This window comes from Camelina sativa, chromosome 20 (assembly GCF_030686135.1).
Source record: "Camelina sativa cultivar CO46 ecotype springtype chromosome 20, ASM3068613v1".
NCBI classification, from domain to species: domain Eukaryota; kingdom Viridiplantae; phylum Streptophyta; class Magnoliopsida; order Brassicales; family Brassicaceae; genus Camelina; species Camelina sativa.
In genome coordinates, this window is record NC_141899.1 from 35,534,242 (window position 1) to 35,549,261 (window position 15,020).

The 15,020-nt window shown below is 34.9% G+C and overlaps 3 protein-coding genes across 3 annotated transcripts; all 3 read right to left on the reverse strand.

Moving 5' to 3' along the window:
• Positions 1-2,173: 2,173 nt before the first annotated feature.
• Positions 2,174-4,663, reverse strand: LOC104772010 (RGG repeats nuclear RNA binding protein C). Its single transcript, XM_010496649.2, has 7 exons — positions 4,182-4,663; positions 3,532-3,832; positions 3,368-3,433; positions 3,158-3,284; positions 2,897-3,055; positions 2,761-2,808; positions 2,174-2,557 (listed from the first exon to the last, which is right to left on the reverse strand). The coding sequence occupies exons 1-7, from the start codon at positions 4,336-4,338 to the stop codon at positions 2,366-2,368; spliced, it is 1,050 nt and encodes a 349-aa protein (XP_010494951.2). The 5' UTR covers positions 4,339-4,663; the 3' UTR covers positions 2,174-2,365.
• Positions 4,664-4,910: 247 nt separating this feature from the next.
• LOC104772011 (ethylene-responsive transcription factor 2-like) lies at positions 4,911-5,895 on the reverse strand. Its single transcript, XM_010496650.3, has one exon. The coding sequence runs from the start codon at positions 5,727-5,729 to the stop codon at positions 5,034-5,036; it is 696 nt and encodes a 231-aa protein (XP_010494952.1). The 5' UTR covers positions 5,730-5,895; the 3' UTR covers positions 4,911-5,033.
• A 4,112-nt stretch (positions 5,896-10,007) lies between these two features.
• LOC147919902 (uncharacterized) lies at positions 10,008-10,424 on the reverse strand. The gene is made up of 2 exons (XM_087504161.1): positions 10,212-10,424; positions 10,008-10,163 (listed from the first exon to the last, which is right to left on the reverse strand). Exons 1-2 carry the CDS (start codon positions 10,422-10,424, stop codon positions 10,008-10,010), a joined length of 369 nt encoding a protein of 122 aa, XP_087360287.1.
• Positions 10,425-15,020: the final 4,596 nt, after the last annotated feature.

Genomic DNA, 15,020 nt, shown 5'->3' on the forward strand with positions numbered 1-15,020 from the left:
ATGAATACAAAATTTAGTTGGGGATTTTATCATGACTTAAAAAAAAATACTTAACACTTGCTTTTCTCAACCTCTCCCATCTTCCAAATGGATATGAGGACCCTTTTTAATTAGCTATATATATATATATATATTTATATATATATTATAAAGGTTACGTACCTCCAAGGGTGACCAAAAGAGCAAAGAAAGCATTTTAACTCCAGTTAGAGATCCCAAAATTGATAGACTCTGCAAAGATGTCACCTCAATAACGAAAATTTTTGTTACCATCACAATCGTGTTGTTAATATGGTTCCTGCAGATAAAGGGTCGGTTTCAGAGGGTTTTGTTGCTGAGACTTGTTAGCATAGCGAGTTAAGTGGGAGCATCTGTCGCAACAAAGACTGAGTTGATTAGAAAAGCTGGTCTGCAACTCGAGGAGGCAACTCTTGATGACCTCTTGTTGCGTTCACACTCATCCTCTCATCACCGCTCGCTATGATACCGACTTGGTTGCCACAGTTCTTGAGAGTTTTTCAATTCTCTGGAGAAGACAGTCTTCTGCGCATCTTTCTAGTAACAACAGTCATCAATTGCCGCATTCAATCAGGAAGGTGGCAGAGCTTATTGATTCAAGTTTCCAAATTCGTGTCTCTTGATGAGGTAGTGCCCGACATTGCACGTGAAAGCCATGACAGACTCTACAAAGCGATCAACATATATCTCAAGGTATCAGTGCAGAAGGGGTACTTAACTGCAGTTGAGAGTCACACCAGTCTAATTTTAGGAATCATCCATTTTATGCACAGAACATGGACACAGTATTTGGAACTGAAAAACATTTGGGTTACATGGCAGGTGCATCCCGAGATAAGCAAAGAAGATAAGAAACAACTATGCCGAAGTCTTGACTGCCAGAAACTGTCTGCAGAGGTACGTGCACACGCTGTGAAAAAATGAGAGGGTGCCATTAAGTGTAAGTGCATCAGAGCTCTGAAGGTAATAGGAGCTTGCGAAGTGTCTCAGAGTGCTGATATGCTGACGTGGCAGATGGGCTGACGTGGAAGAAGATTATGGAAGTCGTGATAAGAAGCGTGAAGAGGAAGGAAGAAGAAGATCAAGATATACACGAAGATATAGGTATATTTGATCGAGAGAGTTAAGGGAGGATATTTCTTAGAATAAGTAATATTTCCTTTTAGTTAGGGATTCACAAAGATCTAGGTTAGAGATCGTGAGTGAAGGGTTTAAAGAGATGAGGGCTAGCCGCAAAAAGAGTTAGCACTCGTGGGAAAAGTTTGAGAGATTTGTAAACCTTCAAGCAAACAAAAAGAGCTTTGAAGGTGAGTGTGTTTTACTCTTTTAGATCTACACAGGGTGTTGTGATAGATAGACAAGAGAGTAGACTTAGATTCATAACTTGTAAAAGGGAGTTTTTATAAGTTTGAATAAAAGCGTTTGCTTGGCGCATTTCCAAGCAGTTTAAGTGATTTGTTGTCCTCTATACCTTTACATTAAGAACGGTCGTCCAAGCCCTCTCCTTTAACCAAGTACCAAGAGAGCAGTTCTAAGGGAGCATCAAGTCGATTAGAGAGCCAAGAACTCTTCTCAAGAGGTAAAGAGACGTCCACGGATATACACAGCAGTATGCACAAGCTTTACCTAGGTCAAGCTGAAACAGCTTCTATAGGGAAAGCTAAGAATATACTTGAGGGAGCCGAAAGAGGAGAAGAGAAAAATAGATCGAGTACAGACCCCAAGAAGATAGAGAGGAAAGGAACAAGGTCAGAGCATAAGCATCATATAAGTAGAGACAGGTAGAGTGGCGAGCCAACCAACTGGAGGCGCCGCCAAGACACCGACGGTCCAGATTCGCGGGCCACCAGTGAACCAGCAATCAGGCTGCTGCTCATCTTGAATCCTCTTTGGATCATCACTCCATTATAATCATTTGTTTGCATTGCATGTATCACTTCTCCAAATTAACAACTCAGCGCCCCCTCTTTCTCTTCTTTGGTTTTCCATTTATCCTCTTTTCAAATTCTAATTTTTTTCTGATGTATTTTGAATGCTTGAAACACATAACTTGCTTTAGTAGAGTCCCTTTATGCAAGCATTAAGGCAATTTTGCGTAAAACATAAGTCTTTAGAAGATTTGGGCATTGATGAAAAGTTTGATTGAATAACAGAATTTGTAATACGAGAAATCGAAATATAAAAAAAGGTCATAACAATTTTTTTCCATAACGTAAAAAAGACAACCGGACATGTTTTGCAGAAAAAGACTTTCAGAGTGTAACAACAATAATAAAACTACGAACAAAAAATTCAACCAGAGAGATAGAAGAGAAGGGCTGAGGGGGACAAAGAGTGAGGGGGGGCTCTACTTGCCCAACGACGGGAACTGAGCAGTGTCTCCAATCGCCGGAGCAGAAGGTCCTCTCCTTTGGTTTTCTCCTCCGTTACCACCACCTCTCTGATCACGACCACCACGACCACCGCGACCTCCTCTTCCGCCGCGGTATCCACCTCTTGCTCCATCAGCTGGCTTCAAGAACTCATTAATGCTCAAGGACTACAAATTCACAAACACGCATCGATTAGCAGATTCATCAAATTGAAGTCCATATCTTGACTTCTTAAAGGTAAAAGGTTAACCAATTTAATCTCATGGTCTTCCTAATCTTAAATCAGTTTGTGCTTCAATAAAGAACTAAACAGAGTGAACTAATCATGCAGTATTTATGTTAAAGAGTGCAAAAAAGAAAAAAGTAAGACCTTTTTGGTCTTCTCAGCAGTATCTTTGCGTTTGTCCTTGTCAGATCCCTGAAACAATAAGATACAAAGGGTTAACTATTGCTCCATTACAGCAAAGGGAACCGAGAAAGAGAACAACAAATATAAGATTCCTAACCAGCTTGACGAAGATTTCCTCCTCAGTAGTCTTCTTGTTAGAAAGCTGTTGCATGGACTCAAACACTTTGGTGTCAACTTTTCTTTCCTCGACCTTAGTGGCTTGCAGAGCCTTCTTCTTCTCCTCCAGGATTTTCTCATACTCTTCCAGAGTCATCTCCTATTACAACAAACAATAATGAGTTTTTCTAATCAGCAAAACATTCAGACTTTTACATAGGAGTTCATAAGATGTTGCAATAGCTGTAATTGATGAATGTACCTTGTCTTCAGCTTCTTTCTGTGCTTTCTCTTCGGCTTCTTTGGCTGCATCAGCGGTTTCATCCTCACCTCCTTGCTTCTCAGCAACAGGGCTCTTCTCAACCTCCGTGGTGGGTTCCTCAGTAGCTCTAATATATACCAAAAGACATTAGTTTTTTAAACTGCCTAGAGTTCAAGACATGAAAATTAAACTGAAGAGCAGGATGCTTACGGAGCAATGTCATCTTCAGTAGTTCCCCAGTTTCCACGACCACCACCCTCACGTTTTAGATCAGTACTAAACAAAACAAAACAAAAAGATCACAAGTATTAGAAGTTAAACAACAAAGCAGTAACCAAAGTAGTGGACACAGAAGAAGGAAACAAAAAGCCTACCCACGACCAGTCCCGCTACGGCGCTCATAAGTCCTCCTAGGGCGTTCAACATCACCTCCTTCACCATTGGCAAATCCACGGCGAGCTCCACGACCACGGAATCCACCAACAATACCCCCACGCCTTGCTCCATCAGCATCTTCAGAAGCTCTGAATGCGACAGAAAACCCATTCTCATTTGCAGGAGGAGCATCACTGTTCCGGTTGTCCCGGTTAAATCCACCACCCCTACCACGGGAATAACCACCACCACGTCCACCAGCACCACGACCCCCTGAAGGAGCATTTCTTGACTCCCTCACTATATTCATAAACAGAGACAAACAAGGCCACACTTCATTCAATAACTTTTCAAGACATCATTATATATTTGACTTACGAACTAAAGAGAAAATGTTAATATTCCGAATACAATAAAGCTACCTTTACTTAAAAATCGAGATTAAGCTATCCATAATCAAAGCTAAGCTAGCAGAAGACGAAAAAACTAAAAATGGATAAAGAAACTAAAACTTCAAATGATAAAAGCAAACATTTCATGATAACAATAAAGAAGCTTCGAATCAATCCAACACTACGCTAGACAGCTGAATCTAAATAAGTCCAGTGTCAACTACATATAAGAGTAGAATAAAGCAAAGAACTTTAACCTGCTTGAGAAGGAGGAAGTGGCTTGGTTGGCATCTTAGCGGACTTAGCAGGTTGAACAGCAGCAGCTTTCTCGACTTTTTGAGTCAAAGTAGCAGCGAGCAGGCTGGGATCCTCAGCGTCATCTCCTAAGAGATCGAAAGGGTTCATAGACGCCATTTTATCGGTCTGATAAAGATCGAAGTTGAATACAAAGTCACCGGAGAAACTGCTTGCTTTGATTGGTTTTATAGGAAAGGGGAAATCAGTAATCCATGACTCGATACACAGATTCTAAATGAAGAAAGAAGAAAAAAACAAGAAGAGGTAAACGAACTAAGAGAAATGATTCGGACAGTGGGTTGTGTCTAAGGGAGCAAATGAAGAAGAAGAAGATGAGAAGAAACCCTAAGAGATGCTGCGGCAGAGAGATGTGCGCGACTTAAAAACCTAATCTAAACCCTTCCTGAGTTATTATCCTCTGCGGAAGGGTACTCTGGTCCCCTTCTTTTGTCCGTGGGCTATATTATAAATAGTTAAGCCCATTTATAATTATAACTATAAGGGCTAAGGGCTTATTGGTTAAGCCCATCGATTCACAACATGTCTGATAGATGAATTTTTTTTGTTACACTTATTGGCAATATACAAAACTCAAACTGATTAAGAACTAAGAACTAAAGAAATGACACCAGGTTGAAAAATTAACACTCAGGTTTAGTTATGTAGTTGGCTCTGTTTAGTAGTGTTACTTCAACAAACAAAAAAACAAATCAAATTCATATTGCATAGTAATTTACATGAGGGGAACACTTTACTTCTTGGCCTCTTTAACATTTTATAACAAAACTTTCAACTACAAAACTCACACTAAATCAAACCAATAACTCGTCAACACGTGTCTCTTCACCAGCCTCGCACTTCACCTCCGACGTCAGATACTCTGCTTTTCTCCTCCGTTTCATCTTCCCGTTTTCAGACGAATTAGACGAAGACGACGAGGAAGAAGATCTCTTAGACGTGATCCGAACCGGGTCAGGTTCACCGGAGTTAACCCTCAACGGAAAATTCAACAAAGCGCGGGAGCCACGCATCCTAAAAGCAGCTCTATCGTAAGCCAAAGCCGCATCTTCCGCCGTCTCAAACGTCCCTAACCAAACCCTAGCTCCGTTTTTCGCCGGATCACGTATCTCCGCCGCGAACTTCCCCCACGGTCTCTGTCTCACTCCTCTGTAATGCTTCCCCTTCGGCGCTTCCGCCGCAACCTTCACCGCTTTTTTCGGTTTCTCCGTCGCCAAAACCTCAGTCGGCTCGACTTTAACCGCCGGAAAATCGTAGAGACAGCTCAAGTCCGACGATGACGTGTCGAAATGGAAGGCGTCCTTGAGGAGTCCGTAGACCAACATGTCCTCTGAATCGTTCTCTTTCAACGGCAAATCTCCCCAGCTCTCACTGAGACACGAACTCGGTATCGACTCATTGAGCCGCAGCTCGTTCTCTCCACCTAGCAAGTGACATCGCACCATCTCTAACAAATCGTAATCTGATTCTATATTGCACTGTCCATACATTTTCGCAAGAGAGACTTTAGAGTTTTCTTTTTGTGTTTTTGGTGTTGTTTTGATTGATTTATCAAATATCTAATTTTTTTTTTGTTTTCGAATGTGGAAGAGCTTAATATAGAGGATACGAGGTTCATGAACCTAATAAAGGAAGATAAACTTTTTACATGTTTATTACTGTATAGTTTTAGTGGGGAATTAAAAAATATGAAAGTTGTGGATTTTTCGTAACTAGTTACGAAGGTTCGTGGATGAATGAATAAAAAAACACGTGCGCTTTATCCGTAATATGAGTTCACGATGAAGAAGGGTCAAGACTCAAGATGACGTTACTGGTCATCATGATATTTAGGGAAGAAAGAAGAAAGATGCTGATTTGGTTTTGTCTCTCTCAACTTGTCCCTTGTTTTGTCCCTTTGAGTTCCGGTTTTACTAAGCAACTAAAAGTGTTTAATTAGTTCGTTAGTATAGGAAAGCAAGGTCTTAATTCACATTAGTCTTTGTTAAATTGACAATTTGACATAATTTTTTTGAACCAAAACTAGACTTCTATCGACTCCACTAAACTAATTCTTTTTTCCTATGAGGATAAATTAAATATCATATATACATAACCAAAGCTGCTAATATATACTTTATTAGATAGTTGCCAAGTATATTATAAGTTTAATTACATGAAATCTAAGATTAGATCTTGTTGATATATATGGTGGTGGTGAAACAAAAATCTAACAAGGTGGGTCATACTTATATGAATGCGACACTTGAAAATGTCTGCACAAATCGGGATACATTTCTCCTGGACACCAATTAACAACATCTCAACTTTTTCTCCAGAATTCATCTCTAGTGTTTTTATACCAGAAATTCATCTCTGCATTACCCCCACTTAATCTCACTACCCTTTTTTTTAATGAAAGGACGAAACTACCCCTCTAACAATTTTTAAAGAATAGTTGTACCATATATCTCCTAGTTGCACCTTGCATGGTTGTACCATATATTCCCTAGTTGTACCAGTTGCACCATAGTTGTACCAGTTGCACCTCGCATAGTTGTACCATATATCCCCTAGTTGTACCAGTTGCACCCTAGTTGTACCAGTTGTACCGCGCATAGTGGGATTCGAACCCTGGACGCGCGCGCGTGCGCATGGAGCTCACAACCACTAAGCTACTGTGTTTTTCATTGAACAATTACTTATTTAATTATATTTAACCTAAAACAATCTTCATTAAGAGTAATATTGTCCTTTTACCATTGAGGGAGTTTTGAAAATTTGTTTTGATAGAAAAGGTGTTATGAGATTTTAGCTCCTTTTTCCCCCTTTCACCTTTCATATTTACCAACTTCTAGTTTAGAATTTTCCTAATTTCCAATGTTTGTTTTAAAACTCATGATTATTAATTAAATGAGTGATTAAGAAATTCAGTAGTGCAACTCTAGTCAATAAATAATAAAATCATAATGACAAAGTCTTCATGCAAAACTCAATTCAGAAATTATAGTTCAATTCATATATGTTATATAATTTTTTTTACTAAAAGAAATTGGAAATAGCCTTAGATATTTTGTGTGCACCAAACCAATGATCTGGAATTTTATGGATAATTATTGAATTTCCGTTTTATCCTTTCTATCGGCTAAAAGTCAATAACAAAAAAAAACTGAAAGACAAATTTAATGGTAGGTCTCTAACGTCTGTCTCTGTCCACTTGCAAAGAGGACCTCTTTCACGGAAGCATAGTTTTAGACTTTTAGTCAATAGTCACTCAAACTCTCTAATATATTTTACTTTTTTCATTTTGTAATCGATTCCAAGAGGAGTTTTGGTTACCATGGTTTGATGCGTTGCATCAGCTACGCTGATTTTGAGTGTAATTATGATGTTATGGTTAAGTATGTCAACAAGTAGCTAACCAATATAGATCAAAGTGTTTTACAAACATAAAACAAATAGTTTTAAATATTAGTTTTACTTACATAGTTACATTACATATAATGCAATTTCTTTAACATTAATACTGTGCGATTTGTACATTAGTTAACATAAAGTCGAAGCCATTTTACATAAAGAATTTATCATCAAATTGGGATAAATACTTTGTATAGTATCAAAATCAAAAGTCGACGCAGAAATTGGTCATTCTTTCTTAAGTGAAAATATGAAACCATATAAATTAAAGTTTTGAGAATGTGATAAAATAATATAAAAACCGAATATTATATCTCGTCCAACCCAATTTTAAAAACTTGTCGATTGCAATCGCTTAGTCCATACAATCTTCAAGTTAGATAGTCCATAGAATTCATGTATTTCACCTTTACATGTAGAATCCCAACGTGAATCTCTTTGGTCCTAGTTTTTGAGTCGTAAAGATTAATTCAAAATTTTCTTAGTTGATCTTCATTGATTTTGCCGTATAGATTATCACCACGATTGGCTTTATCATTATGTTTTTAAAAACACGAGAGGTTGTTGGTTAACATGATGCCTTCTGGTTTGGTTAGCATGGTTTTTGGCTTCTAGGCCTACGATCGCATGAACATCTTACTAAACTCCTTGTTGAATAAATTAGCTAGTCTTACTAAACTCCTTGTTGAATAAATGATGTGAGCCATTGGCAGTTCTTGTTAAATATTTAAGACTTAATTGGTAAAATAGACATTTTTTCAACAAATAATTTGAAAAATAGACACTTCTGAAAACAAATTTGAGAAATAGTCACTTTTCTCTTTGCGAGCAATATTCATCTTATTAATCATAAAATATCATAATCGTTACAACCTCAACAAGAATTCATAATGAAAAATAAGATACAATGCCACTAAGCCAACATCCCGCATCCCAAGCACCACCTCAACTTGGTACTTAGTCGCACAACAACCACCCCTAAGCAACCAAGTATCAAGAGAGATGAGCTGGAATACTCCGTCTGCTCCAGCCACGGTCTGTAAACCATAACGACACTAGGACTGAGGTTAGGCAAGCTCAAGTCTCGACCTGCTTCTCGATCCACTTCTTGAACCTTGCCTTTATCCTCACCTTTGGCTCTCAAGTCTCCTCTAACACTCCATCACAGTTGATATATCATGGTTTTTGTGGTTTTTAACCATGGTATAAGTGTGCTTTTTGAGTCTTTTGATTTGTTTTCTAGGTTGTTTTGAGTCTTTGTAGGTTTTGGTACTCATTGGCACAGATGGAACACAAATGAGCTAAAAAGGATGATTTGGAGCATAATCAAAGCATTAAGGCTGATCAACGAAGGTGGGAGACGAGTTCAAGAGTATGCATCGACCGATGCAACCAAAGCATCGATCGATGCAGCTGCCACAAGCCAATCAGAAGTTTTCTCCACAAGCTTTAAAAGATTTACAAAATTTGCCCAAGTTTCCTTTATTTGCAATTAAGGCCCAAGACGTGTTTTAGAGTATATATAGTATTTTTATGGTCATTGTTTAGACCTAAGTTTTAGTCTGCAACCTTTTTGAGAGAAGAGATATTGAGAGCTTTGCGAGATATAGATCTGATTTCATCTATAGAGAGAAGATTCTTAAACTCCCTTCTTACTTCTTAATATCTATTGCTTATTATTCAGAAAAGATGTTTTGTTCTTAATTAAACATGTCTGAGTAGTTCGCCTGTTAGGTTTAGGGTTTTCATAGGGTTTTTATGGTTTATTAGATCTGTTATTTTTAGGATTCATTATCTTTTGTGATCTTCATCTTAGGTTGTTCTTCATATTAATTCTTGATTGATCACCTATAATTAACAACTTAGAAAAAATAAATTGATATGAGAATATAATTGATTTTCCTGATAAAACCTTTTGATGAGCAAAATTATTTTCTGCAAAGAGATTTGATTTAGTGATTTTGTGAACAATCTAAACTTGTTTTTAAAGCTGATTTTTAACCTTGAATTTTACAAAGAGATTTGGATTTTCTGGTTTTAAAATTTAGATAATATTTGCAGTGAGAACTAATCTATTTTACATACAAGCTTAGAGTTCTAGATCTGATTTTTAATTGCTTGAATCCTATTAATTTATTGATTTAATATTTCATAAATTCTTGAGAATTTCCCTAGGCCTAGCTTTTTAATTTCCTGAATTTACAACATTTTTTAATTCTGTTTCTGCATTGTTTTTAAATTAATATTTTGATTTAGCATAATTAAAAGATTAATAAATCTATTGAGTGATCTAGAGTCTTTATGGATTCGACCCCTAGAGTATTACAACTGCAAGACTGTTAGTACCATTAGGGTATTACAATTTGAGCATATCAACAGTCCCACTGGACTCTCATCAAAAGAATCTTCTTCCGCCAAAGTTCTTTGATCCGCCTCTCGAGAACCCTCACCAGTCTCGCCTCAAGAGTCATGTTGGGCTGAAGATCTGCAGGAATCTTAGCCAACACCTCATCATCCTTGTGAAGACACTTCCTCAGCATTGACACATGGAAGACCTTGTGGAACGCATGCAAAACCTCAGGCAACTCTAACATGTATGCAACCGGTCCCACCCGCTCCACAATCCTGAAAAGATCCATATACCTCGTACTCAACTTAGTCTTTGAGATAGACCTGTTCGGATCCCGCAACATGGCCATCTTAAGGTACACTTTATCATCCACCTGTAACTCAATGTCCTTCCTTCTCTGATCAATATAACTCCTCTTCCGATCCTGAGCCTCCCTCATGTTCAGCTTGAGCACCCGGATCTTCTCTGTGGTCTCCTGAACAAAACTCGTATCCAATATGCTTCTCCCCCCCCCACCTGATTCCAGCATAAATGTGTGCGATATGGCCTCCCATACAACGCCTCATAAGGAGCCATACCAATACTCGCCTGATAGTTGTTGTTGTAAACAAACTCTACCAGGTTCAGGTGATAGGCCCAGTGACCACCCAAGTCCAGCACACACATTCTTAACAAGTCTAAATCGTCCTCTCTGACTGCCCATCTGTCTGGGGATGGTAATTTGTACTCATGTGCACCTTATTGCCCAACTCTACCTAAAACACCCTCCTGAGCGCGGAAGTGAACTTGGAATCCCTGTCTCACATTATGCACACAGGCACACCATGTAATCTCACAATCTCTTTCACATATTTATTAGCAAAAAATGTTGTTCCATCAGTCTTCTTAATGGCCAGAAAATATATAGACTTGGTCAGACGATCCACAATCACCCATATAGCATCCATCATCCGCGACAAAGGCAGACCAACCACGAAGTCCATCGTGATCATATCCCACTTCCACTCTGGAATGGGTTAACATTGCAACAGGCCACTCGACACATGATGCTCAGCCTACACCAGCTGACACATGTCACACCTCGAGACCCAGCGAGCGACATCCCTCTTCATACGACCCAATAAGTCCTCAAAGTGCTTCTTCAATTTTGTCATCTCTGCTGGAGCCATCATGTAAGGTGCCTTGGACAATGGCGTAGTCCCTGGTTCCAACTCAATCGTGAAGGGGTCAGACCGAGATAGTGGTAACCCCTGCAACAACCAAAAAACATCCTGAAACTCCTGAACTACAGGGATCTCACCCACAACAACCTGTCCTACAGACCCCAACATCGAAATCGTAGCCAAATACACCTCTCGACCTTTCCTGATCACTTCTCTGCCTGGACAGCTGAGATAACCAGACTCCCGGAAGTCGGCATCACTCCCTCATAAATGTACATTCACCAAAAAAAAAAAAAAAATATTGCTAAAAAAATGAGAAATTTTCACGCCAAAATTACGAAATCGGATTTTTCAGCCAAAAAATCTGAAATTTATACCTTATAATTTTTTTGTAAATGTGTTTACAAGATTTTAATAAGGTTTTTAGAAGATTTTAATAAGGTTTTTATATGATTTTTATAAGGTTTTTATAAAGCATTTACAAATTTTTTATAAGATTTTTATAAGGTTTTAATAATATTTTTTATAAGATTATTTATAAAGGTTTTATAAGGATTTTTTATAAGGCTTTTATAAAAAAATTATAAGGTTTCTACTTATATAAATGTCTGATAGATATTATTAAAGCGTTTAAAACCTTAAAGTCTTGTAATTTTTTTTTGGTGGAAAACTTTTTGGCGGAAAATTTTTTGTCATAAATTTTTTAGCGAGAAAATATGTTAAAAAATGTTTTCGCGGAAAAAAATTTGTTTTTCATTTTGTTGACTAAGATATTTTCAAATATAGGTAAAATAGTCATTAAAAATTAAATGAGAGCAAAAATAAAAATGACCAAAAAATGAGATATTTTTGAAAAAGGATATCTTAAAAAGAGTATTTGTAACAAATTCTGAAAGAAAAATCACATTAATATAAATTTTTATTATCTTAGTTTCATAATATTTGATTCGATTGATTAGTTAGAGAAACACATGTATAAATTTGCTTAAAATAATCTTGAGTTTTATGTTCATAATCTTGTTATGTTTTAGACTAATTAGTAATCATATTTTGTAAATAATATTTTTTCATATTACATAACAACATGTTTGGAATCCTCTTATAAAGAAGATTACATCTTTTTAACCAATAAAAATATGAGATCCACCATTTATAAAAAATGTGATTTTGACCAATGTGTTGTTCACAAATTTTCAATATTATGTTGCTACTATAATTTTTCATTTATAACTTAATAAATGTTGTGTAAAAAAGTAACAAACTATAGCTAAATTTTAGCAAAAACATGATTCATGGATAAACAAGAGTCATCATATAAAATAAGCAATAGTTAGTGTAATGTACAAACTATGGACGATGAAAATAGGTTGAATCGGTCATATTTTTTAAACAATACAAAAAAAATGATGATATAAGTTTTGCAGATTTGTCGATGTGATTGTGGGAAAATTTGCCAACGTAATTAATTAGACTATATCTCAGTCATATCATTAGAATTTGGAATATATTCACAAAATCTCTACAATCAAAATACTTTTTCAACTAGATTAAGATTTGTGCTAGAGCACTGATTAAAATTCATTTTATTTATATTTATATTTTAATTTTTATATAAAATATAATTTATGTGATTATTTTCTTAATTTGGATAAAATATTATGCAATAAAATCATATGCTAAATATGATGGCTTAAAAAAAAGACACTTGTTTTGTAAGTTTTATATTGTTAATAATTCTAGATAAGTACCCATACTATAACACCGGTTAAATTTTATTTTATACAAAATTTTGTATATTTTATATTTTAAAATAAAATTTTAAGATGTTATATTAGTTTATGTATGTGAAGTTACTTCCACAATGTATATTCTACATCATGACTTGAATGCCATTATCAGATATAATTTTGTAAATTTGGTTTTTTTAAAAGCGAGTTATTATATTATGAGTAGGTAATTTAATCTATTGTTATACTTTTTGTTTTAATATACTTGGTTTCTTGAAATTATTTCACGTTATAGTGACATATTATTGACATTACTATAACAAATCAATTTAGAGTGTTTATAGTTTCTAATTTTCATATCAAGTTTCAATATTTTAAAAATATTTCAAAATAAAATATTTAAAGTTTATTATATTATATAAAATTATAAAATTCAACAAAAATATGAAATTAAATTTAAATTTTCAAATTTTGATCTGTTATTCAATAAAGTTTTTAATTCAATAGATATTATTTTTAAAGAATAATATTACTAAAGCTTGAATATTTTATTGATTGAACAATATATATTTGCTTTTAAAAATTGAACTTATGGTATATCCAGAAATAAAACTATTATTTAATTACAATAAGTAATATGATAATTTTTCACAAAATATACTCATATATAAAAATGAGAGGTGAAGTATAATGATAATTAACAAATTAATATATTAAGTTAGATATCAAAGGATTTTATTTGATGAATAATTTAATAAAAAATTAATATGGTAAGTTAGATGATATCAAATGATTCTTTAGAATATTCTCTTTAAGATTATCGGAAACAACGTGCTCTAGTAAAAAAAATTTCGATTAAGGTTTCACCCACTATTTAACTTGTAAAAAATACTCCTTTTTAAGGTTTCACCCACCCATTCCCAAAAATACCCCTTTTTCCATACCCCTTTTTAAAAATACTCCTTCATGTTGACCATTTTTAAAACTACCCTTTTTTATATACAAAATGACCAAATTACCCTTTTTGAGTGACAGCAAGAATGTACAGTCAGCAAAATCGAAAATATTTTCCCGCCAAAAAAGTTTCCCGCCAAAATTTTTTTTTTCCCGCCAAAAATCGAAAATTTTTCCCGAAAAAAAATATTTTTTCCCGCCAAAAAAAAAAAATTCCCGCCAAAATCGAAAATTTTTCCCGCCAAAAATATTAAAATTTATACCTTTTAAAAACATTGTAAACATTTTTAAAAAACTTTTAAAAGCGTTTACAAGGTTTTGAAACACATTGTAAACGCTTTTAAAAACCTTGTAAATGCTTTTAAAAAGCTTGTAAATGCTTTTAAAAAGCTTGTAAATGCTTTTAAAAAGCTTGTAAATGCTTTTAAAAGGTTTTTAAACACCTTATAAATGCTTTTAAAAACTTTTTAAAAGCATTTACAAGGTGTTTAAAACATTTTAAAACCTTTTTAAAAATCTTATAAAAACTTTTACAAGGTTTTTAAAAACATTGTAAAAGCGTTTACAAGATGTTTAAAAACCTTTTAAAAATCTTTTTAAAAACTATTTGAGAACCTTTTAAAACCTTTTAAAAACCTTTTAAAAACCTTTTAAAAATCTTATAAAAGCGTTTACAAGTTGTTTAAAAAACCTTTTAAAACTCTTTAAAATATCTTGTAAAAGCCTTTACAAGGTGTTTATAAGGCTTTTATAAGGTAGAAACCTTATAAAACCTTTTAAAAACCTTTTAAAAACCTTGTAAATTTTTTTTGGCGGGAAAAATTTTGGCGGGAAATTTTTTTTGTCGAAATTTTTTATCAAAATTTTTTTTGGCGGGAAAATTTTTTCGAAAATTTTTTGGCGGGAAAATGTGTCGGAAATTTTTTGGCGGGAAAATTTTGTTTTTCTTTTTATTGAATAAAATAATTTTCATCTAAGGGTAAAATGGTCACTAAAAATTAAAAGAGGGCAAAAATAAAAATGGCCAGAAAAGAGGGTATTTTTGAAAAGGGGTTTATCAAAAGGGGTATTTTTAGCAAATTCTCATTAATCTATAACCTATTTGTAACCAACTTATTAAAATTATATTATCTACAAATGTTGTGTACTTCTGTTTTATTATAAAGGGGATTAAAATTTGGTGATCAGGAA

What these genes read in the sequence shown, in the direction of transcription:
- LOC104772010 (XM_010496649.2), bottom strand. Translation starts at nt 4,338, where the DNA reads ATGGCGTCTATGAACCCTTTCGATCTCTTAGGAGATGACGCTGAGGAT. An exon ending in CGTAGCGGGACTGGTCGTGG is followed by an intron (nt 3,434 to 3,531) that starts GTAGGCTTTTTG and finishes TGTTTTGTTTAG; the next exon opens with TACTGATCTAAAACGTGAGG. An exon ending in AGGAAATCTTCGTCAAGCTG is followed by an intron (nt 2,809 to 2,896) that starts GTTAGGAATCTT and finishes TTATTGTTTCAG; the next exon opens with GGATCTGACAAGGACAAACG.
- LOC104772011 (XM_010496650.3), bottom strand. Translation starts at nt 5,729, where the DNA reads ATGTATGGACAGTGCAATATAGAATCAGATTACGATTTGTTAGAGATG.
- LOC147919902 (XM_087504161.1), bottom strand. Translation starts at nt 10,424, where the DNA reads ATGAGGGAGGCTCAGGATCGGAAGAGGAGTTATATTGATCAGAGAAGG. An exon ending in ACATGTTAGAGTTGCCTGAG is followed by an intron (nt 10,164 to 10,211) that starts GTTTTGCATGCG and finishes ATGCTGAGGAAG; the next exon opens with TGTCTTCACAAGGATGATGA.